This window comes from Gymnodraco acuticeps, unplaced genomic scaffold (assembly GCF_902827175.1).
Source record: "Gymnodraco acuticeps unplaced genomic scaffold, fGymAcu1.1, whole genome shotgun sequence".
Taxonomy (NCBI): domain Eukaryota; kingdom Metazoa; phylum Chordata; class Actinopteri; order Perciformes; family Bathydraconidae; genus Gymnodraco; species Gymnodraco acuticeps.
The window spans coordinates 100,110-125,793 of NW_022992300.1; the positions used below are offsets into that span (position 1 = coordinate 100,110).

Below are 25,684 nucleotides of genomic sequence, written 5' to 3' on the forward strand. Positions count from 1 at the left end.
CTTACTGAGGCTCTTTGTGGGGTCAGTCCTCTCTGTCCCAGATGCTCCAGGTGTCCCGGAGACGCTGACCAACCTGCCGGCAATCTGCTGCTCTCTGACAGGCTGTGCTCACTGTGATGGATCCCAGGGAATACTCCCATCCCTCAAGGTGTGCTGTACACACATACACGTTGTGAAACAGCCTTTTAAAACCTGTGTTAAATATATGCATTCTAGCTTTTGAAACAATCTTCATTTACCCATAACACAAGTGGTTCCCTAGCTCATAAAGCTAGCAGTAGTGAGTGTTTCAGTTTTAGTTTATTTCATCTACAAGGGTCTGCATTCAGCTTTCAACATTTTTAAAATGAACTATGTATGACTAATTAATGTCAGCAGCAAGAAAAAAAAATTGTTTAGACTTTTGATGAACTTAATATCTTAGACCTTTTTATTTGGGTGAACACTAATTTTTACAGCACACTGCCGTGTAAAACATGATTGACATCTAATGTCAATGTAATCGTTACCATAAACTTCTGATATAACTTAAGAGTTGTCTAAAAAGGCAGTGGATGAAAAATAAATGACATTATTTATCGTGTTTAAGTCACTCAATAACCAGAAGGCACGTCAGAATAATTAATTTATCATTTTATTTGTAAGTCGTGTCTGATATACAAGCACAGGACAAAAATGCCACCATAATAAAAAGAAAGCTATAATTCCCTGCTTTTGTTCAATAAGAAATGTCTTTATTTAGTATACAGACTGTGCAAAGGACCCATAAGCCTCAACTAAAGCATAGGGACACAAATTATTTTAGCTGACTCATCTCAAACAGAGCTAGTGTGATTGTTTTGCAACTTCACAAGAATCCTTCCCACATGATCATGTTCACAGGAAGCTTGCAAGCACATGTAAATTCACAACCATAATCATTCACATCACTGGGTTTGTGGTTTACAAGCATCAGGAAACAGAAGCAGAGCCAGCTATATCGATTCCTGAATAAACCCTCATTCAGTCAGTGGGCTCTCAACCACCTCTGGCTTCACAACAGGCACTGATAACCCCAATCACGCTTTAAATAAACATGTTGACTTGCTTGGCGTAATGTGAACATTATCTGTAGAGTTCAATTGTACAACCTCACCTCCTTGTAAAAGGTGTACCCTTAAATCATTGAGGGTGTAATGCAACAAATGCAAATAGCTCGCCACAGAAAACTGTTGAAGCCACTCATCTGTTTAAATTGATGAAACGGTCTTCAAATGCCCTGACCATTGGCTTCACATCTTTAAGGGGTCCTGAGCTGATAAATGACATCTAAGAACCTTCAGCAGGTAAAAAGAACAAACTAGATGACACACATGCAAGATTATTTTTACCAAAAAACAACCTAAGTTTATTAAGAGTAGAGGAATTATTGGATGTGATGTTGGTCGGGTTTCAACAATGCCTTTGTGCATATCAAGTAGAGAGACTTCTTAAATTACATGATTTGTTTGCCCGCTCTCCATTTCCTCAATGCTGCATCAGCTCCATGGCAGTGTTGCCTGATGTCCATCAAGCGCTGATCATTCTCCTCCTAAACTGAGTCCAACCACGTCCGGGCCAACTAGTGCTGTTTTTTCCTGAATGAGCATCCTGTGGAAAGATGGAGAAAGTCTTAGGATTAACAAAAAGCAATCCAATACAAAAAGCTGTTTATTTTGGGTTGATTGTGTCTAAGATTAAAAAGCCCTTCAAGATTAAAAAAAAATAAAAAACTACCGCCAATTATTTGCAATATAAATTAGTTCTTGATTAATCAATTTATTTTTTGACCTGAAAATGTAAAAGTATCACAAAAAGCTGTACAATTTCCCAGAGCCTAACGAGACATTTCCAAATCTAAGGGATGTGCAACTGAAGCCACCAGAAAGACCTCAAGTTGTTGGGATGTTTCTGTACATTTGAGGTTAAGAACTTTTGTTTTGGGCCCTATAATAAAGGACTATAACTTTCAGAAAAGTATGCTTTGTAGCAAGGCGTTTAGCTAGGTTCATCAAGTAAACTGAACTAAATAGTGCTTTAACAATCTTAAGGATTAGAGGTACAAAGCCAGTAACAGCTGTGATGTGTATAAACTAGGGGTGTAACGGTTCACAAACATTTCGGTTCGGTACGTACCTCGGTTTTTAGGTCACAGAAAAAATTATATATATATATATATATATATATATATATATATATATATATATATTACAAAACATAACAATTTTTTTTTTTTTAATTATTATTATTAAACTGAATATTCACTCAAATAAATACAAAATATAATAAAATAAACATTAAGGTGCAGCATTTCGATGAACTGAAATAATCTGTATTTGAACTTTACTAGTACCTAAGCAGCCAGTTTGACATTAGGACTTGCTTGTCATTGTATTTTCATGTTTTTTTAAAGAAAGATTAACTTGTCCACATTGCTTGCTGAAAGGGCAGATCTGCTGGCACTAAAAAGTCTCCTGCTGTGGAGAACACCCTCTCGCTAGGGACAGAGGTAGCAGATACAGCCAGGTAGCGCTTTGCTAACATGGCAACATAAGGATATTTGGCGTTTGTAATAGCTTTGGCTCAGTCTGATCTTTCTGCGAGTGGTGGAGGCTTACATGCTAGCGGGAGTTGGGTTTGCACTTCAGTCTTTTTTCTTTTGGTACCGGTGATATTCACGTTCGGGTGATGCCTTTTCAAGAGTGTGCAAGTTTGATGTATTGCCAGCCGCGTAACCAATGTTAGTTGAACAATGCGGACAAACAGCTTTGGGTTCGGTCCACCTGTCTTTGTCCTTCATCCTTGTTCGTAACTGTGAAACCAAAATGTTCCCAAACCGGAGACTTCAATGATGCTGGAGGATTTTCAAGCTCAACTTTATCTGCGTTTGCCATTTCCTCAAATTACTGACTAAATTTGAACGCATCACTGTGACCAGCTCTCTAGTATGCCTCTCGTCCAATGAAATGACTTGCTCGCTCTATGACGCGTTGAACCCAATGTGAGCAAATTACTCTGAATGCTGCGACCAGTGTTGGGCAAGTTACTTCCAAAATGTAATATATTACATATTACTGTCTTTTGAAAGTAATAAGTTACATTACAATATTACTGTCTCTGAAATGTAATGAGTTACACTACTACTTTTTAGTTACTTTACCAAAATAACTGCAAAAGAATGGCTAGGTATTTTAAATGCTAAAATGTAGTTTAGTGCAGCTCATTATACATCCAGTGAAGGGCAATGTGGTTAGCATAACAACTGTGTAGGCCATTAAGGCTACTAACAACTTGTATTACACGGCTTAGTTGATTACTCGATTCTGATTGTAAATTCTTAACATGTGACACGTTGTTAATACAGCAGTACAGACCACTGTCAAGGACTATAATGAAGGTTGCTAAGGAGGATCAAGAAAGAGAAAGGAAAAGAGGTTAAAAGACGGAGCGCTGGACGTCAGATAAATCACCAGAAGAAGGCAGAGAGGAAGTAAACAATAACAGGACACGGAATGGGCTCTGTAGTGTGTTTAGTATATGGCCGTGTACAGGCCCGGTTCCAGAACAAAATGACTCAGGGTGCCTCTGAGATTACAGGGGGCGCAGAGCAGTAGTAGGTTTACATGAGCAATAGTGGCCGGCAACAGCAATGAAAAATAGCATTGATGGTCCCCAATGAACAGATTATGGCATTTGTTATGTTTTGAAACCAAGCAAGTGAGAACATTTCAAGTGAGTTAAAAGTGCAATCCTGAAATATTTCATATAGTCCAAAGTAGTGTTGCACGGTGTACCGATACTTGAAAGGTACCGCGATACCCTGCCGTTAAAAACGGTACGATTCCTCCGTTTCATTAGTATCGGTACTTTAAGAATGACGGAGAAAAGTACTCCGGTGAGAAAGCGCCGTTTTAATAAGAGCCGTGTGTTCAGCGCTCTGCTTCCACTCCCTGCACTGCAGCCGTGCCTGCAGTCCCGCCCCTCTCAAGCACGTTCTAAGTCCCTCCCCTCTCTCGTGCACTCGGCCACGTGCTAGCTGCCAGAGCATGTGAGAAAACGAGAAGCATGGCTGCAAGTGGGAGTGCAACTGCCGCTGCGCCTCGGCTAGTTGACAAAAAAGACGCCAGAAGCGAAATTTGTAAGTTAAGTATTTGAGCTATATCTCTGACAGTGAGGGCAAGCCTACGGACACCACGAGGCCTGTCTGTGAGACATGTTTTAGATCCCTGCAAACCAAGGGAGCCAACACATCAGACTTGGCTAAGCACCCGCCGACCGCAATCCAGAGCTGTTTAAAGAATTTAAAGACAGACAGGTTAGCGAATGTGATAGATAACATAATTACATCGTGCTCAAGCCCATGCCCTCAAATCTAAGTCAAACAAGTGTAATTTATTTTGTGACAAACAAACGTTTTCGTAGTTTGACGAGGCAATTAATGGCAATGATAACTGTCTAATATTTTAGCTAACTTACCAATGTGGCTAACATCTGCAATATACATTTTGTCAATAATTATTTATATTACATGTTAATAAAATATAAAAAATTATAACAAAAAAGTTGTTTGAGATGATGCTTAATTTAATTTAATATGAATTATTGTCATTTATTTAGTTTATTGTTCTCATTGTTTAAAAGTTTGTGTTATGGTTCTGGTGTGAAATAAAGCACAATCTACACACCAGGTTTACTAATCTACCCGCAGTTTGTCTCTGGTGTCGGAATGTCTCGCTATGTTAGTACATTCTTAAAAATCAAAACCATTTAATTTCGGGTTAAAATGTGTTGTAACTGCGTTACTGAGCATTGTAACGGGTAGTATATTACCCACTTTCATTAGCAATGCGTTACATTACTTCGTTACAGCAAAAAGTTATATATTACTGTAACTCCGTTACTTTTGTAACGCGTTACACCCAACACTGGCTGCAACGCAGCACCTGAGATTACTTCCAAGAAGATGTTCACGTTCTCAATTATTTACGTTTAACGTTATATTCGTTCGGTACACGTGTACCGAACCGAAGGGCCCGTACCGAAATTATTCGGTACGGGTACGTATACCCTTACACCCCTAGTATAAACTGACTCAGAGTCAAGGATATGACAGATAAGAGAACACTAAAATGTAGCTATCTGCCTTTTTCATAGACTGAATCAAACAAACCAAACACATGGTTTTGGTGCCAAAGGTTGCACTCATAGTAACTCAAAGCAGCGGAGCGCACTGAGCATGTGGTTACCACGGCAGCAGAGCACCAGATAGAGTGAGTGGGGCCGTGAGAGCTTCAGTAATAAAAGAAAACCTTGACCTTCAGCTCAACCACTTCACCAACATCTTTTATACAGTAACAGCATTCTTTATGTACTCCGACTTGGGAAGCAATTCTGATACATACTATATCAGAAAGAAAACTATATGCTGTCATTCTAAAAGTATATCCCATTGTACTCAATGTAGGAAGTCTAAACAAACTTAATATACAAACATGTGTGCTTGCAGAGTGTGTAGAAATGGATCAATGATGATGAATTTCTGTCACAACCACAAGAGTCACTGTATGCCTTAGTAGACACCCCTTTCATGACGGAAACATTGAAAAGGCAACACAAAAGGCAAATATATATGGCTATCGATTTAGGGAAAGTTGTTGTTGGTAATCCATCCCTTCCAATGAATGTCATGTTTCAAATAGATATGACAGCCTGAGGCTAATTGTCAGTGATGGATGAAATCAAGCAAATATATAGTTTTGGTTCTCAAACTTAGCAATTCCAGTCAGGGTCGGCCAGACGGTTTCCAATAGACATGGGTTTATAATGAATGCATGATATAAGAACAAGCATAGCACATTTATAGAAAAAATGCCATGCTCTAAGTGACATCAGTCTATATCTGTATGTACGTTTTATACATGGATGTGTAGTGCTAAACCTATATTTGGCGTGATCGGGTAGACCATTTATTTCTGTTGCATGCTGGTTACCTTCTGTAAGGCGAGCTTTCCCTCCTGTAGGCTGGCAGAGCACTGTGGAGCAGCCGACACACAGCACTACAGTCTGAGCGTGACTGAACACTGTGGTGATCTTGTAGCAACCTGCAGGCGACGCAAAACATAAAATCATTAGATGGAAACGCCATTATAACCATTTAGACATATGTACTTTTGGGTACTGATATGTCCTTGCAGCTGTCCATGTAAAGGAATTACTTAAAACTCATTTAACAGACAGTCACAAGTGTTGATGTATGCCTTATTTGACACCCTGATCACTATGAGAACAATGAAAGAGCAACACATAAAGGCAAATATTCTTAATACACGTCTAATGTAATAAAGTATTTCAATCTGGAATATATAAAAGGTGAAAAATGACAACTGAATTACAAGTCATAAAGTTAAAGCCCTGCAGTTAGGCTTTAAGTTCTTCAATATTTAAGTTTGTGGCAGTAAACACAGCTTTTAATTTTGTATGTGTAAATATTTTGATAGCATCTTTTCATAAATGTATTGTAATTTGTTCTACTCTACACGTTTCTTGTTCATTTTACTATGGTTCAACTTTTGTACTTTGCACATGCATCTCATCTACATTATCTATAAAAGTCTGACTAGGTTATTACTTAATATATCCTATGGTTGCTCAGTAAACACACTGACCTGGACATTTGACATCCATAAAGTAGGAGTTAGGACTCTGAACGAGGCGTTTTTTCTTGTGACACCTCTTCTCCTCCTCAGAGCTCGGGTGTAACAGATCCTTTGCAAGCTGGGAAAAAGAAAAGAAAAAGGACAACAGTTAATCATACGTAATCTGGAAATTATGGTTATATAAGGATACAGTTAAATTCCGGTAAGATACGGTCTACAAACGATAAGATAACCGGAAGCAAAGGTCGTTTTACAGCTTTCGAAATGAGTAAATGCGATTAATAGAATCAAGTAAAAGAGAAACGTAGTAAATCAAGGATATATCAAAGCGTTTACACCCATTCAATTCAACATATACACTAGGATCGTCGAAAGTTGAGTTTAACCCTGAAAAATTAATCAGCATTAAAGACCGCGTGGCTGCTTTGTTGAACACGTGTTTCGCCATATTGAGTGCGTTGTACAATTATATTACATCACTAAACACGTTGATTTCTCACTCAAACGAAACACTTACTTGTAGTGTATTACATTACCACTATGAATAAACCCTTTTAAACAGTTGATGGCAACTATATAAGTCGAAGAACTACTTACTGGCATGTCTGCGTTGTAGAGCTCCTGTCACCTAAAAGCACACTGTCGACAAACCGGAAGTGAATAGGCAAAGACCCGGCGGAAGAGAGAAGAAAAAGAATATTATTTATTTTTTAAATCTATTTTTAAACATCAATTTATTCAAACTACGTGTCAGCATTGACCTACGCAAACTTGCAAACATATCTACCGAGAAACAGCAACACGCTTTTAATTAGAATATTTATACGTTTACCTTTTTTTTTAAAACGTGGCATTCCAATGACTTCTGTCTGAAATGTGTCCAGCAGGGGTGGGAGAAGTACTCAGATCTTCTACTTAAATAAAAGTAGAAGTACCAGAGTGAATAATACTTTATTTATCGAATGAATACTCTATTTATTACAAGTAAAAGTCCTTCAATCAAAAATGTTACTCAAGTAAAAGTACAAAAGTATTAGCATAAAAATATACTTAAAGTAGGCTACCAAAAGTAAAATGACTCATTATGAAGATTGGCATCTTCTTAGTCACTTTACACATGGTGTCCAGACAAAAAAATTGAATTTAGTTACATGTTTAAAAAAATCAGATATGAGTTGTATTTCATGTGTCTACATTTTGACCGATGAGCTCCACACTTGACCCTAAGGCATTGACTGTAGATCATGCTGTATATTTGCCCTAAGGTAACTTTTATGGGTGGCCTTATGTCTGCCTGACTACTTATTTTCCCCATTACAGTTAAACAGTATGAGGAGAACAAAGCATGTGTCAGATAACCACACCAGAGACCACAGCTTGTGGTATTAAGCCTTAAGGTATGCCGTTTATTGATGTTTTTACTCGTAACTTGTTTTCACATTATGGTTATAACGTGCATATCTCCATGGCTTGATTATGAGACAGTGGGCCACTAGGGAGATTGTCTATCTGACAGAAAAAAGGCCCAACCACCTTTCCTGTGAGCAAGACACATTACATTTTTGTGTCAATTTTGTGTTTTCGTAGTCATGTTTTCTCTGTATTCTCTTGGTAGTTGTTATTGTCTTATTTTAGTTCAAATCCTTTTGTTCACCATCTTCTTTTTCATTTGCTTTGTAGATATTTAAAAACCTAGAAGTTATGACCACATTAATGCCTCAGTACCTATAATATTATATATTTTCTAAATTGAGATATTTGGCAGAATGAGTACTTTTCCCTTTTTCCCTTACAATACATTTTGATGCTAATACTTTCTAATGGTAATATCAGACTGTATGTATAAAGGCTAATACTTTTACTTCAGTAATATTTATGAATTTTCCTTGTAACAGATGTATTTCTACACTGTGGCAATTATAGTTTTACAATGGTAAAATCTGAGTAGTTTGTCCACCAGTTTGATAGAGAAATGTACATGTATTTTCAATAATAATGATTTTATATAACCTATATGGTAGGAGGGGACCTCTGAGGGTTTAGTTTATTTATTAGTTTAGTTTATTTATTTATTTTCGAGCGTGTAAAACCAAAGAAAATACAAATGAAACAAAAGATGATACAGACATGATACAGTACTATACAAATGAATGCAATAACAAAACGAAATATTTAATTAATAATTGAATAATCTGTAGTATCATTGTCTGATATCAATAAACAACAAAACTTTAGCTAATTACACGTCCGAAAAGGGGTCGGAAGAAGTTTACACTTATTTAAAACGACCCCTTCTCCCTTTAAAAAAAATAAATAAAAAATGCTATGTTTTTTTTCTATGTTAACATACAATATCAATGTATACTTTAACCTTGAATAATTTATATAATCATTCATATAATATATACAGGCAAGTTAGGAGAATGGTCTCTATATATATATATATATATATATATATATATATATATATATATATACATATATATATACATATGTACAAACACAAAGTCATAAATAGAATACAAAACAAGAATATAAACAGTTATGGTTTAGCAGTTTCCTCCATGTACCTTGTGAGAATGTTGTCTTTATACCTCTTTTTGAATAGTTTGATGTTTGGACATCCCTTTAGCTCCTCACTCAAATTGTTCCAGATCTTCACCCCACAAACAGAAACACAAAAACTTCTCTTTGTTGTGCGCACCCTAACATTAGTGAATATAAATGAACCACGTAAATAATAATTCCATTGTCTTTCATTGAACAATATCTGAATATTCCCAGGTAATTGAACGTTTTTTGCCTTAAACATGATTTGTGCAATTTGGAATTCAACAAGATCTGACAGTTTTAATAATTTTAAGGTGACTTTGTTTCTGGTTAAATAGCACCATCTTGTGGTCATGCCGGGTACCTGAATGTCTGAGCCGCCACTCCCATGAAGCACTCCCACACTACGTAGCCTTTCAGCGGATCTGGGTTTTTTGTGAGGCAGAAAAAAACACGTAGCCATCCCAATACGCGTGTAAACGGAGTGATATTGACTTTTTGGATGACAGCTAAATGAATAATGAACATATCTGCTGTTGAAGACTGATCGGCAGTAGTGAGTCAAACTTTTGATGGAGTTTATGTTGTTGATGCAGTCCAAACACAACTTACAGAGGCACTGAGGGGGATCGGAATTTACCGGTGACAAGTCTGGGAGGAGAAAAAAAGAAAAAGGATCTACACGTTACATGGAGTTTTAAAAAGCCTACTTAATTTGAATCACATTTGCAACTCTGAAGCCTTGAGTCGATGAAAAGTGCTTTAACAAAGGGACAACAACGTTTCCCCTTTTAGCTTCAACTTTGAGGAAACAACTCCAAACATGGCGAAAAAGTATGATTTGCTTTACAAATTGTTACTCATCGGGGACAGCGGAGTGGGGAAAACATGTCTGATCATCCGTTTTGCTGAGGACAATTTCAACTCCACTTACATTTCCACCATCGGTACGTTGTCTCGGTTTAATGTTTACCATGTAATCAACGACATATCTCTACCAGCATATGATTGGCCTGTCTGAAACTTAGGACATGAGGAAAACAAATATGTTCTGTGTACTGGCATTTAATTATTCCTCTATGTCTGTACAACTGGTTTCCCAGACTGCTTTCATGTCTCAACAAGTCCATGCTCTCTCATGACTAATTCTTTTTCCATTCTGTCTCTTATCTTTTTCTGTCTTTAGTCTCTTAGTTAATGTTTTGCTCTCGCTGAGTGTGTGTGCTGACTCTTCCCTGAGCCTCTCCCCCATCTCTCCCTCAGATCTGATTCCTCTCTCTTGGCTCTCAGAGGGTCGACCCACCCTCATTCCTATCTTGTATACCATCTCGCCATTCCCAGAAGAATGGTTGGCTTTCTGGCATGACTTTTTTTTCTTACAAGACAACCCCCTCCTCTGCCCCTCACTGTCTGTCTGTCTGATTGACAGCTTGTCCATGCAGCAGAAAATAATACATAACTCAAACTCAGTGTGTGATGCAGGGCTGGCTTTTCTATAAGACTGTTTTGTGGATGGAGGTCAAAATCAAAATGTGAATACCATAAATGAGTATCCACCCAGTGACCTGTGTGTGTGTGTGTGTGTGTGTGTGTGTGTGTGTGTGGTGTGTGTGTGTGTGTGTGTGTGTGTGTGTGTGTGTGTGTGTGTGTGTGTGTGTGTGTGTGTGTGTGTGTGTGTGTGTGTGTGTGTGTGTGTGTGTGTGTGTGTGTGTGGTGTGTGTGTGTGTGTGTGTGTGTGTGTGTGTGTGTGTGTGTGTGTTGTGTGTGTGTGTGTGTGTGTGTGTGTGTGTGTGTGTGTGTGTGTGTGTGTGTGTGTGTGTGTGTGTGTGTGTGTGTGTGTGTGTGTGTGTGTGTGTGTGTGTGTGTGTGTGGTGTGTGTGTTGTGTGTGTGTGGTGTGTGTGTGTGTGTGTGTGTGTGTGTGTGTGTGTGTGTGTGTGTGTTGTTTAAATCATTATCTATCCATCCATTCTCCTCTCTTCTCTTCCTAGGTATCGACTTTAAAGTAAAAACCATTGAAGTGGAAGGAAAGAAAGTTAAACTACAAGTCTGGTAAGAGATGACAGTTGGTTGCGTGTCTAAAGATTCTTAGTGTTTTGTGCAACTGTCTTTTTATTTAACGTTTCTAGCACAATGTGCATGCATCAGTGCACATTGTTCTTACTCTGCCTGTGTGCGCTCTTTGCAGGGACACAGCAGGGCAGGAGAGGTTCAAGACCATTACCACAGCCTACTACAGAGGAGCCATGGTGAGCACAGGATGCCAGCGGAACAAGCAGACTGGATAATCATGGCTGACATCACTGTCGCTTTGTGCCCGCTCTGTACCTTTAACTGACTCCTTAAATCCTCTCTCTCAGGGTATCGTTCTGGTGTACGACATCACGGACGCGAAGTCCTTCGAAAACATCCAGAACTGGATGAAAAGCATCACAGAAGTGAGGATCTTTCCAAACAGTTGGTCAAAGTTATTAGGAAATAGTGTAAAAAAACGTTGCTTAGTCAGTTGTTTGTATAAGTCATTAGTATGAGCAATGTACACAACAGGGGATTTTAAAGGGTCAGTTCACCTAAATCATACTTAAAGCGTATTTTGCTTTTACCCCGGGTTGTCACTTACTTTCCTCTAAGAATGAGAGCTGCAATCAAATACTTTTTTCACCAATTCATATTTTTATCTCATTATTTGTCTTGACCTATTTATGAATTTGTTATAAAATGTCAGATTTTTTTTTAAAGCAGACAAAACCCAAATATGTTACGTTTATCAGTGTGTGTGACTCGTGGCTTTTGATTTTATTCAAAATACCTAACTGTGTGCACAAATATTTGTACAATGTGGCAATTAGGGGCAATATTTTAGAATGTGGATAAAATGTGGACACTTTACAAGGCCAGATAGTACCAGGCAAACTAACCCTCTTTTCTGGAATGGCTTCAGAGAAACTGCTGTCTGGTCGTTTATTGCAGACTTGATGCAAAGATGTCTGCTCCCACACTCCGCTATGCAAATCTTATTGTCGACAAGAACTGAACATAATCAATTAACTGCTTTCCCTCTTTCCCAGAATGCATCAGCCGGGGTCAGTCGAATGTTACTAGGCAATAAGTGTGACATTGAAGCAAAGCGGAAAGTTTCCAGGGAGACGGGAGAAAAGGTGAGATGACCCAACATAAACTTGACTATTCCTCTGTACTGTATCTGTTGTCGTACCTGTTACAATAAAGTTTAATAATTGTATCAGAGCGATTTATTGACTCTTTCTATCTTTTAAACATATGAGGCAGTTATTGTTTGAGAAGGGGATTGAGTGTATCAGACTTCTCAATTACTTTAGATAAGAAGCAATAAGTGATTATTGGCCATATCCTGACCTACTGTTATCTTGTCTATTGTTGGCAGTTGGCAAAAGATCATGGCATCAGGTTCTTCGAGACAAGTGCAAAGTCCAGCATCAATGTGGACGAGGTGAGCCGCAACGTAACCAATGACTAACAAAACACTGTCTCCATGCCTCATTAAACTTAGCTCATGAGCTGTTATGTTTCATGTGTTTACATTCTACAACCGCTGAACACTTTCTTTCTATGTTTGCTTTAGTCTTTTCTCGCATTGGCACTCGACATACTACAGAAATCCAGCAAGAAACAAGTAAGTTGTACTAGAGAAAAAACCAAGCTGAAGCATTGGCTCCTCCCTCAATATACTGTAGGACTTTATGTTTTACATGTCTGTAATTTCCTCTCTTTGTCTGTATTTCCTTCTCTGACAGGGCCCCACAGGCCGAGAGGTGAAAATCACCAGCAATACAGAGAAAAAAGCCTCCAAATGTGTTATTCTCTAGATATAACGCTGCCCAGCACACGTAAGATTACGCCATACAAATGTAAGAGCACATCAGTATTACTGGGGAGGAATAAAGCAGGTTTTACGTCTCCATCTAGTGGGCTCACATATGAAATACAATCAGCTGCTAAATGTTAAAACACCCAAAACCAAGAAATTGTGGATTTCTTTCCTGAGTGGCAATTTTAAAAACGTGGTTTTGTTTGTATTTCCCATTGAACATATCTTCTTCCACTGATACTGCGGTAGTGTTATTGTATCATGTATTGTATTATAGTATCATCAAAATGTTGCAAAGAGGGGCTCCTAGATGACTTTAAAGATATCTGACACAACATTTCACCAAGCAATTTTCACTATGTTTAACTGAGCTATACATTTCTATTTCCACCTTGTATTTCTCTGGCTTCTCATGACATTATTATCACTACAACAGCACCGCTTACTGTCTTTTAAGAACTTTAGCTGTGTTTTTTAAAACGGGCTAGATCTGTAAAACAAAAAGGATACTATATTTTAGGGGCTTAGTGGAAAAGGTTTGGAAAGTGGTTTTATTTGCAGAAATGTCACTGTAGGCTTCTGATCTGAGACTCGTACATTCTGTTAGATTATTTAAATACTTAACAGAAAAACATATTTCTTTTGTCAGATCCCTTTTGTATTTCAAGGATTTGTATAGTATTATATCAGGAACACGGACAAGTTGGCATCACATTCTTGCAGATATGGGGAAATAGTGGACCAAAAATATATTGAGTTATATACTGAACATGAATAAATGTTACAAAGCATTTATATTTGTTATTTTGTTGATGTTGTGCCAAACAAATTGATTACATGTTTCAATATTTAATTTGATCATGAGAATCTACAGTAGATATAACAATCCTCCCAGGGTCTATAATGTGGAGCTTTTTGGGTGACATCCTAAGAGAAGTTGATGAATGCATGAGGTTTAATCGGAAACTAGCACGGGTGGTAAACAGGCTTTGTTTTAACAAATGAATGGATTGAGAATGTGGATGATAGGAACAGAGATAAGTGCAATATGAGAAGATGAGTGGAGAGATGAAACAATGATGGATAAAGCAAGTGGACAGGATGTGAGGGAAGCAACAGCGTTCACATGCCCTTCACTTCTAATTGATTTAGTGGGTCTTGCCTTTTATCTGAAGTGCCTTAATCTCTAAAACTACCACACATTAGCCACATCTGACAAGACAGTCTCCATGTTCAAGCAATTTCAGATAATACTAAATGACTGACTAATGCTGCTCATCTGATCCGGACAGACATACTGGATTTCCTGTATCTGCCTTTTATACTGCCTTGAAGTCCATCTTTAAAAAAAAGGGGGGAAAAAAGGGGCGGTGGTGGCGATGTCGATAGGGACTTGGCTTGGCAACTGGAAGGTCACCAGTTCAAGTCCCGGCAAGACCAAGTGCTACCGAGGTGTCCCTGAGCAAGGCACTGTTCCCCACACTGCTCCCCGGGCGCCGTTCAAAATGGCAGCACACTGCTCCTAACACTAGGATGGGTCAAATGCAGAGAAACAATTTCCCCACGAGGGATTAATAAAAGTCCATCTCTCTATACATTTATTTCACATTCAGTGTCTTTTAAGACCTGCCACACAACTTTGTACGTTTCCAGACCTGCTACTTGATAAATAAAAAATGCTTAACATGAACTGAATGAGTGTGTTGTAGTTTGTCTGTCGGTAAGTATACAGAGGATTCCTGGAAGGATAGATATCCAAGAAAGTGGCATTGTTTGATGTATTATTTGAAGATCATTGCTATGGTGTGTTTTAGAAATGTACTTGTTACATTAAGGCTGTTTAGCACTCAGGTTATTTTAATTTGTATGCTATCTCTTTATAATGTAATCAACAAAAGTAAACATGCAAAGAGAATCAGAAAGCTAACATTAGGTAGGCAAGAAAAACCAAGCAAAGATAATAAATTAATGTATTGAGAGTTCATTTGTATATTATGCATGTTTTTCTTTTTAAAACGTTGTTTGAAATAACTGCACTTCTAGTTATTTAGTTGTAGTAGAAGAAGAAATCCTAAACAACAACATCACAACGAAACAGGGTAATAATAGAGGAGTAAACCATAGGCTTTTTTGATACAAGTGTTCGAAGGTCTATTTCAGAATCTTCCTTTAAATCCAGATGCCGAGTATACACATACCAGGACTCTTACATAACTGGAATGTGTTAAGGCCTATAAATATCAGCAGCCAGAACCTTTTTTTAGATTTAGATTTTTAGATCATTTAAGTGTGTGTTTGATTGCGGATTCCAGTAACAGGGCAGAAAGTGGCTTTGTGTTTCAAGGACACTTAAGGGAAGTCCTGTCTGTGGACCTGCATGGTGGATACCAAAACTAGACCAGGCACCTGTAATATACTCATTTTTGTAGGACCCACCCTTTTTATAATTTTTAACCACTGTCCTGCCAATAGCATCTGTCAGTGAGTCCCCATCCCCCTTATTGCAGCAGCAGGAGGCTGTCGCTAGGCAACTGCCCCTCCTTCCCAGCATCAGCACCACAACGCTGCCTGCCGCATCTTCAGGCTCCTGCACGTCCGTTGCGTGCCTTGTCATCACGCTGGGCAGGTTTCGGTTTGCAAACACGATACATCTCGTTCCCAGAGCTGTGGCGAGGAGCACAGGAGGACAGGGCTGCAGAGGGAGGGGCGAGATACAAGAAGAAGAATTAGAAAACACACTTGGGTGGATTTAAAGATGGTATCCCGGACATAGGTAGGCTATGTTGTTATGTGACGTCTGGTGGTGGGAGGCAGTGAGGTAAACGTCCGGGAGACACACTCACAAACACACGGGCTTAACGGGATGCCCGCGTGACTGCAGGGAGGGAAGAGGCGGTGGAGGAGGAGAGGGGGGGTCTAGGTGCTTGTGTGTACCACCGCAAAAACCCCGAGGTGGAGTTGTTAAAGATAGAAAGCTGTGAGGAAAGAACAATTCCTGCCTTGGCTGCTATTTTTGGTGCAGTTTGAAAATCGATGGAGGATATTTATTTCCTGTTCACGTCGAGATAATTAGTCTCGCTTTCCCCGAACGAACCGATGTGATCGTGGGGCTTTTATCTCCACGCCGTCTTCTTCTTTTTGCCGTGACAGGATGAGGACCAAACACAGGGTCGCACATGTTCGGATGTTGCTCCTCCCGGTGATCGGACACACGGACTCACCGGCTCCTGTCATCTCTGAATGCTGGGGGAGAAACGAGTGATCAGCTGCTCTCTTTGGGACACTTTAAAATCTGCGGCCTGCTGCTTGGGTATCCAGTTACCGCAATGCCACTGACGAGAGGTGGAAGAGGTGGAAGGCAGAATATGGATAATAGGGAGCATCAACAATCATAAAACAATTATGTTTAAGTTGCCAAAAAACTAGCTTCATTCATGTGATTGTGTTTTGATCATAGAATGATATGAGTGGACTATTTAGGCTATAGTGGCCTTTGATCTGTATGGGCTAAACGAGACATTGTATTGACTGAGGCTTATCATGGCTGAACATGAGGTTAGTGTGGTGGCTGTGAGTGTGTAGTGGCTGCTCAATTCTCAACTTTCTGCTGACAAAGTTCTTGGACTCACTCACTGGACTATAGCGTGCACCATGGGGCATTGCGCAGAACCTATGGTACCTGCCAGTAGAGAGCTTGGTGCATAATTGTGACGAAGTGGAGCTCTGAAGCCAGGATTTATGTCTCTCCCTCTTCTACTCGCCTGCACTTCTTCCCACACAGCTGAATTTGGATTTCTAAACTCAGAGTAAACCTCTCCCAGCCTCCTCCTCCACAACACACACACACACACACACACACACACACACACACACACACACACACACACACACACACACACACACACACACACACACACACACATCGAAGAGCCTGACATGCCTTCACCGTCGGACTCCAGCAGCGTGGCTTCGGCCTCGGGGTCTCGAGGTTGGTCAGACAGCCGCAGGGGCATGTCGGGCCGGGGGCCTGGGGGGGCCCGGCTGCTCCTCTACCTGGGGCTGTGCCACCTGGGCCTCGGGGCCATGGTCCTGGCCTTCTCCTTCACCAGCATGGCCTTCACCTCCTCAGCCCGTGTGAGGCAGTCTTGTCCATTTTGGGCTGGCTTCTTTGTAAGTGTGAAACTCAGTGAAAACATACAGTATTGAGAGTATACCAGAAGAGACACTGAAGGCTGTGTTTTCTAATTGTCTGCAGGTGGTGGCATCAGGAATAGTTGGAATAATCTCATGGAGGAGACCTCTGACGCTGGTGGTATGTATAGTTCTGATTAAAGGAGTATCCAAGTCTGTTAGCTTTTGGTGAAAAACAAATGCCATGGAGGAATGCGGGATTTACAGGTTGAAGAAGATAAAAAGGGGCTCAGAAAACCACAGATTTGTCCACTAGGTGATGGCACTGATTACACATTTGACTACAAATATGCACCACTATAATATCAACTCAAGTGAAGGCATCTCTCCACCAGAAGCTGTGTGCGATCAATCATATCAGATCTTCTTCAGCAGATGAGGTTGTCATGGAATTGTACATCCTCAAGTTTTCATATATTATTAACATGTTAAGTACCTCTCTTCCATGTTAGCTTAAAAGCTGTCATTCAAGCTGTAATGACAGTTGAAAAAAACGTATACGGTGGTCCCTGCATTTTACAAGTATTGTTGTAACATGTTTGTATATCTTTACAAAAAAAAAACAATCCTATTTGATTGTCGGCTTATTTGATTGCATATTCATACATTCAGTAAAACAATACAAACTAAGAAACCTACAGCAAGTGTGGGGGTGGTTGATCTTGCCATGACATGAAGGGCATAAAGTTTCCATCCAAATTAAAATCCAGGTAACTTCACTACCTCCTCCAAGGCTGGATGTATGTTTATTAGTGAAATCACCTGTCACACAGAAGAATAAAACCCTGCACACTCTCTTCCCTCCATCCTCTCTGTTCCCCCACAGGTGTCACTGTTCATGCTGCTGTCTGCAGTGTGTGTGATCCTCAGTCTGGCCGGCTCCATGCTCTCCTGTCAGAACGCACAGATGGTCAAGTCCATGCTCACCTGCCAGGTACAGAACATTATTCAAGTGTTGTTTTCTGCCTCCTGCTGAAATGCCCTTGAAAGCCAGATGCACGGGGAACGTGTGAGGAATAATTTTGAATATGTATTTAGTTTTCAGTGTTTCACACCAATCCTCTGTTTGTGTAGGTGGAGAATGGTCTGTGTGTGTGTTGCGCGCCCACTCAGTCCTGCTCCATCACAGAGGAGGAGACCCTGGTCCTCTACCTGAACGCTGACTGTCACTCAGTCAGACATCAGCTAAAGGTAAGTCATTTATTTCTATGCAAGAGTCACCCAACTATTAAAAGATTGTCGTTCAAGTTTGTCTTAAATAGTTCTCAACAGGTTTTCTTGTTGTAATGATTCCTCATGTGCAAACTGCCCATTAAAATATATCCTGTGTTGAAGGACACAGATCTTGTTTTGTGCACAGATGTATTCAAAAGTCTATCTGAAACTAAGTAAAGCCATTTGGGTTAAACACGTTTACTTGTTTCTTAGATTGTCAGGGACAATGCAAAAAACATTGTAGCTGGTTATAATAACATTATAAAGATATGTTGCATATTGGATTTTTTACAAAGGCTTATTTGAGACCCTTTTCCCTTGTTAGTCACTGCTTAAAAAGGTCATAACATCAAGTGAACATCTCCCTGAGTTTCAGTGTATTAGTACCAATTACATATTTTTGTGACTATCTTTCCACTGCAGCTCAGGGGAAAACAAAGCATGTTTCAATGTGTGTATAGGGCATGGGAAACTGACTATTGTTTTAAAACAGACTCTGAAAATGGTGAATCTGACATATTCCCACTATAAAATGCCATTACATTGTGAGATTGTAATCTTCTGAATGCATATTTCTCCAAAGGACCTTTTGTTCAGTGCATGCGGTCTCAGCATTCTCTCCACCATCATCTGCACTCTGTCCACTGTGACCTGCAGTATCCACATATTCTCTCTGGATCTCGTGCACCTGGTGAGTACAGACACAGCACATTTTACATTTACCAGGCTGGCTTTTTCCCCCACAAATGACAAGCACTCAGCAATAAACTACACAGCTGCACATTGAAGGACAGACTTGTACTGTAGCATTATTGAAGCTCATCACATTTATCTGCTATGTGTTTTCCTTCTTTCCCTGCCTAGCTGGCCCCACATCGCTCCCGTTCAGTCAACCCAGAATGCACCACTCCTCAGGACGCCTTCCTGACCAACATCATGGACTTTGAGGAGTTTGTCCCACCCATCCCTCCTCCCCCCTACTATCCTCCGGAGTACACCTGCAGCTCTGAAACAGACGCTCAGAGGTACTACCTTCAAAAAATGTATAATACTTTAACATTACTAATGCACAGTGTGTCAAACAGTCGTACAAAGTATTCAAATAATTGAATCTTAAAATGTTGTTATGGTTTCAAGGTTAGGAAATTGCCTGAATTTAATTATAGTCCCTAAAGAATGCTTGGTGTTTAATATGACCACAAATCTATAGATGTTTAAAATAAAAGAATTGCGTATTCATATTTGTTCGTTGTCTCCTGGCATCTTAAACCAGACATCGAGCAATGGGAGCTAGCTAAGCATTAAATAAATTAAACATATAATCAATTATAATATAAACAGCTGGTAAAATATATATATATGGGTATAAATTCATTCTTTAGTCTTTTTTGGAAATATTTCAGTTTAAACGTGCTGAAAAAATGCTTGAATTTAAAACTTAAAAAATGTAAGAACCATTTAATAGTCACGCAAACTATGATCCTTTGTTTACATTGACCACATTGAATGTGCACAATAATGATTGTTTGACATTTTTTAATTAACGCCCAGCATCACGTATAATGGCTCCAGGGAGAGCCCCGCTCTTCTCTACCCCACGGACTGCCCCCCTCCTTATGAACTTGTGATGGGACAAAGAGCTGCAAGCCAGGTGAGTTTGTGTGTGTGCGTATGTGCATGTTTGTGTTTAATTCAATGCTGATCCTTGTTTATTTTAATTATCAAGGTAACAGTGTTTGACCCCCAGGGCACTGAGCTGTCTGGAGAGAGAGGAACTTCTACTGCCTTCAGTGGAGAAGGTGAGAAGATGTTCAGTCCTAAAGGTTGTAAATGTGCTGAAGGGACATTTGGAGATATTCAAATATATCTGTTATTCAAAGTGTGATACTGAAAATCCTGAAACAGCAACATTAAAATGTATGATAATAAAACAAGCCAATAATGTAATTCAGTTATCACATACCGTTCTTTAAAGAGGTAAACCAAAAAAAGGGATGCTTAATATAATCAAATAAAATAAGTACCTTTGTTTATTAGTGTCCATGGATAGTGGATCTCTGTTGATGTCAGAGATTGTGGACATCCCTGATGACTCCTCGCCCTCTGAGGACTCCTGTCTGATGGAGGTTGGGCTGCGGACCCGTGGGGAGAGGGGCCACAGGAACGTGAGTGAGGGGGGAGACGTAGGAGACAGCGGGGAGTACATCAGCTTCCGCGGTCCCCCGTCTCAGACGCCAGAGAGTCCTTTGGCAGGAGGACAGAGAGCCAGACTTTGCACCAGAGGAGAGAGGTCTAACTCCTGCTCTTCCCCCAGCACAGCAACCCCCACATACAGGTGAGCACCAACACAAATGTATGTATTAATATGAGAAAAAAAACTGTCAAATGTATTTTGTATAGCACCTTTCATAAAAGAAATGCCGCACAAAGAGCTCTACAAAAAGGGAAATTAGACAGAATGAACATAAAACTGCTATATTTGTCCTTTAATAACAAAACAAACGTCTAAAATATTAGATTGGAAATATAACACACTATAAAAATACTTGAAATAAATTAATGAATTGAATACATAGAATGAATAACAAAAGATGGAAAATAAAACTTGAGTTAAAAAACATTTAAATCAATACCCATAATTGCAGCTTGCACATATAGAATAAGCACTAATATTGTAAGAGCTCTACAGTTCATTTGTAATGCCCTCCTCTGTCCTGCAGGTCTCCATTATTGCGTCACCAGGCAGTGATAGCTAGAAGCTGTTCCCAGCTTGAGGCCATCGGGAAAGCCAGCTCTCCACAGCGATCCTCCATCCCAGAGTTTCGAGGTCGGCCCTCCACTCCCTTAAGCCAAGGAGCTACCCCAACCTCCTCTGCTCCCCCCATTTCATCCTCAGCCACATGTGAGCAGAGTGCTGGTGATGGGCCACCGCTCACAGGTCCATTGTACCTTCGACGAAAGGCCGGGAAGAATGAGAAGAGTGGGGAGCGGGTAAGAAGGGATAGTGAAGGGCTCCTTCGTCTGGTGAGGTCACACAGTGAACCGGGCCTCAGCTCCTCCACTGACACAGGTAAGTCAGACACACACGAACAAGAGTACATCTCCTAAATACCATTTTGTTGTCTATAACCTGTCCTTGTATCTTCTCTTTTCTAGTTGAATTTGGCTCTGGAGGCAGCAAAGTATCTATAGACACAGGTAAGAGCTTAGCAATAACATCCTGCGGTAAGATCTGTTTGTTGAATGTCATCACTGTGTCTCTCTTTCAATCTCTCGTTTCACATTTAGCTGGCAGAAAAGCCGAAAAGGAAACACTTCTAAATTGTCTAAACGACAAATATGCGCTTAATGGCTTTCATTTATCAAACCCTCTTAGAAACTAGTGCAGATTCTACACTGATCTGTCACTGGCCGCATGTGATTTATTAATATATCTCACAAGATCTAAATAAGCAGTGATTTAATTTCAGATTGATGAATTTGATTCTGCTGCGGAAACAATAATGAGCCTCACCAGTTCCTCATGTACATGTTTTTATCAATTGAAGCATTCTGATTTATGAATGTTATGCTTCTTTTTGTATGAATAGATCAGGGAACATGTGTTGGTTCTTGTGTACGATGTTGACAACTTTATGTCAGAAAGGTAGTCCTATTTTGCAGTTTATTTAGTATTTGTTATTTATTTCAGGCTGGTTAGTCCTTCTGGCTTTATCCCTCCCCAAAGTTAAATGTAGCCGTTTTTACCTGGCAATAGAAATAATAAATGTGCAAACTGACTCCTGATGAGGGTCTAAATCTCTCTCTTTGTCTCTGACTCTGATAGGTCCACCCTCTGAGGCATGCCTTCTGCCCCGCACCTCTTTGACTCCTGCTGAAGCTCTGCCAAGGAAAGGCAGCATGACATCTGCAGCCACAGGGGGGCCGATCCCCGCCAAACCTCCCCCCACCTCACCACTGCGTTTACCTAAAGACTGCCACCGTTCCCTAGGAGACCTCAAGGTTAGTTCGAAAAAAGATGATTTGCAAGCAAAAAAAAGTGCAATAGTTGTTCATCACATGGAAGTCTGAGCTGTTGTTGTTGTCTTATTTATATCCTTCCCTTTTTTTTAACTTATCCTTCAGGTGACTCGGGGTCTGGTGGCTCGCTTCCTGCAGCGCTCCAAACGCAACATATCGCCCTCCTCCGAGCATGCTGGGAGCACAGGGCAGTGGCCTAAGAGACGGAGTGGAGTTGAGGGCGCTGCCAACAACCACCTGCAACTGGAACAAGTGTGACAGCATCTCTGATTTGGCATATTTATGTTCCCGTCTCCAGCTCATTACATCAGAAAGTTCATTGTTTCTGTGAGTTAAGCCCTCTGCACTTTGCATTAAATATGATTCATCTCCAGGTGTTGCTGACCCCTTGGAGCACCAGAGGAGGACACCCCAATCATCACTCACATCACCCTCATCGCCGTGGACACCACCATTCCCATAGTGACAGTCGACACAACCGGCATCACGGCAGTCGGGCGCCAGAGGGAATCCACCTGCGCAGCTGTGGAGATTTAAGCTCCTCGTCACTATGTCGACTCGTGACACCTCATCCACCGCATGGGTCATCGGGAGCCCTCTACTCAGAGTCTGCACTGTGAGCAGGGGGAAGGAGGGATGGAGGAGGAACATAGGACAGATATGAGTTGATAGGGTTGTTAGGAAGTTGGGAGGCAGGCTGATGAAAAGTCTGAGGCAGTTAAGTGGAAATATCTAGCTCTGGAAATGAGTGTTTACTTCTTTTCCTCTTTGTCAACTCAGTTTGCTGAAGCCAACTGTCAAAATGGCCTTATTCAGTGGTGCTCTTTATCACTCTGAACATCAGCCCAAAGCTCACACTATTTCACTTTTCAACATCAGTGAAAGAGTCACTAGATGCTGGGCAGTGGGTCCCTATTCGATCAGAATAAATCACACAGAGACAACAAGCATATTTTCTGCTGTATTCTCCACTTCCCCTCTCTGAATACTGATCTGCAGACATATTTTTCCTCAAGACTGGATACAGAACTCGACTAGCATTCATGCTACAACAACCACTCACATGTACATTCGGCGAACATTATTATGGGTTGCTATATCCTTCTGGCCCTTTTGTACATTGCTAATCATCCACCAGGTGAAGTGATCATGGAAACACATATTTGTTGTCTTCCATTGATAAAAAAAGGATCTCAATAGACATATACTTAGCTGAGTATAATGTAAGATAAACAGACAATGTTGCACATGAGGACACAGGAGCTCACATGGAAACATCTTAGCTGAGTTGCTGATTTTGTCTTTTTATTTTTGCAATTCACACTCTCCACATTTTTCCACTTTCACACTGGCCTTCAAAAAGGCAGCCAGCATTTGTAACATTGACATTAATGCACGCCACAGACACATGCTAAGCGTTTGAAATGTATTCTCTGTTGGTGGCCCTTGGACACGGTGGTATGATTTGCATATGTGCATGTTTTGCTACAGTCCCCGAAATACAGCAGGAACCTTGTGCATTCAACCCTGACCGTCTGTGTAACTATGTAACACGTCCTCAGAATGTCTTTAACTGCATGTTTGACGATGCTTATATCTTTTTTTTCCTCTTGCACCCAAGACTATGATAGTATTCATTTGAGATGTGTTTGTGTTATAGATAGCTGAAGGGGAAGGTCAGAGTCAAAGATGCGCAGTGCTCCCAAAGTTTTCTGTCAGATGGCTCAAAAAATGTCTCTGCAACCTAATTTGATGTTGATAAGGTTTGAAAATGATTCAAGAGCACAGGCGTCTCTGTGACACTGGCTAAAGTAGGTGGATCCTGGAAGATAAAAGGAGTACATTGCACTGTCACTCTGATGACATGACGAGTCTCTTGCAATAAATGTACAGACTAATTTGTTTTAGGGTCGGGCTTTGCACTATGTGTTGGTACGGTTTCGCTTTGTGGATAGGTGGTAAATGAACAAAAACTTGGGCTGCTGAGTGAACATGTGTTGGTTTTGGCAGCTCTACATTTTGAAGTATATTAATATTTGTGTCAGATGGAGTTATTTCTTTTTTGGAAAGTATTTTTGGTGTGCTCACTAAGTGATGATAATGGCTCCATATCAGTAAAGGCACAGTTTAAAAACATTCATATGTATGTATCTAATTTTAAAAAATGTACACACTTACACTTAGCCTGCACACAGAAACAGGCACAACATACACACCCTTATTAAGACACTACGTTGTATTTCTACCTCCTGTCTTGCAAAAAAAACGTTATTTATTTGAATAAATGTATATATGTATGGCAGGCTTAACAGGATAGAGCCTTGAAACATGAATAATAAATGTATCTTAATATGACACCTATTCCAAGTTATGTATTTCAAAATATGAAATAAATTATAGACATTAAATTAAAAAAGAACTTATGTTGATGTTTTGTAAATCTTATACAACATTGTAGGGTTAATTTTGTATGGGTTCTTATTAGCGTTTTTTCCCCACTTTTCTACTCTATCTCGGGCCCGGCGCCACAAGGGGGCAAAAGGGGGCATTGCCCCCTCAGTTGTATTCTTTGCCCCCTCACTTTGAGCATCATTCATCCATCGAAAAGTAAAATAAATGTCACAATTATTAAATAACTTTAAATAATTATTTCCCCCAACACACGTTACTATGATTAGATCAGATATGTGGGCAGGCAGCATGGGCGGCGCCAGGATTGTTTTGCTGCAGTAGCTTAGCAGTTGCTATATGACAGCACGGCGTTGCTAGTTAATTTAAAAAATAAATAAACAAACAATACCAATGGGCCAAGCACGAGCCTGTTCATATTGTAGCGTTCACCGCTATTCAAAATCACAGATCACGAGCCTTCAATGTCGAAAACGTTCTCTTTATTTTCTGGTAGGCCTATTGACGGCCACAGCCACGCCGTACAGAACCAATCAATAACACTCATTATTACTTTTCCCCACACTCGAACACAACTCCTACCGTCTTGTACTCCCTCCACACACCGGAAACCACACACACACACACACACACACACACACACACACACACACACACACACACACACACACACACACACACACACACACACACACACACACACACACACACACACACACACACACACACACACACACACACACACACACACACACACACACACACACACACACACACACA

General features: G+C 40.2%; 3 protein-coding genes and 1 non-coding gene across 5 annotated transcripts; 2 read left to right on the forward strand and 2 right to left on the reverse strand.

Moving 5' to 3' along the window:
• Positions 1-616: 616 nt before the first annotated feature.
• LOC117541009 (40S ribosomal protein S27-like) lies at positions 617-7,407 on the reverse strand. The gene is made up of 4 exons (XM_034208044.1): positions 7,272-7,407; positions 6,684-6,792; positions 6,009-6,119; positions 617-1,629 (listed from the first exon to the last, which is right to left on the reverse strand). Exons 1-4 carry the CDS (start codon positions 7,275-7,277, stop codon positions 1,601-1,603), a joined length of 255 nt encoding a protein of 84 aa, XP_034063935.1. The 5' UTR covers positions 7,278-7,407; the 3' UTR covers positions 617-1,600.
• On the reverse strand, positions 6,199-6,330 carry LOC117541021. Its single transcript, XR_004568255.1, has one exon. It is a non-coding gene; the product is annotated as a small nucleolar RNA SNORA13 (small nucleolar RNA).
• Positions 7,408-9,622: 2,215 nt separating the features above from the next.
• rab13 (RAB13, member RAS oncogene family) lies at positions 9,623-14,759 on the forward strand. The gene is made up of 8 exons (XM_034208058.1): positions 9,623-10,171; positions 11,214-11,274; positions 11,411-11,471; positions 11,583-11,660; positions 12,291-12,380; positions 12,626-12,691; positions 12,824-12,874; positions 12,996-14,759. Exons 1-8 carry the CDS (start codon positions 10,048-10,050, stop codon positions 13,065-13,067), a joined length of 603 nt encoding a protein of 200 aa, XP_034063949.1. The 5' UTR covers positions 9,623-10,047; the 3' UTR covers positions 13,068-14,759.
• An 824-nt stretch (positions 14,760-15,583) lies between these two features.
• Positions 15,584-24,914, forward strand: fam189b (family with sequence similarity 189 member B). 2 transcript variants are annotated; one of them, XM_034208009.1, is made up of 14 exons: positions 15,584-17,239; positions 17,325-17,381; positions 18,087-18,194; positions 18,335-18,451; positions 19,059-19,166; positions 19,340-19,500; positions 20,027-20,126; positions 20,223-20,274; positions 20,513-20,810; positions 21,196-21,545; positions 21,632-21,673; positions 22,302-22,477; positions 22,601-22,747; positions 22,870-24,914. In XM_034208009.1, exons 1-14 carry the CDS (start codon positions 17,006-17,008, stop codon positions 23,113-23,115), a joined length of 2,196 nt encoding a protein of 731 aa, XP_034063900.1. In that variant the 5' UTR covers positions 15,584-17,005; the 3' UTR covers positions 23,116-24,914. The 2 variants fall into 2 exon arrangements, with proteins under 2 accessions (XP_034063900.1, XP_034063899.1); XM_034208008.1 differs by having other exon boundaries at positions 15,586-17,239; positions 20,202-20,274.
• The last annotated feature ends 770 nt before the right edge of the window (positions 24,915-25,684 follow it).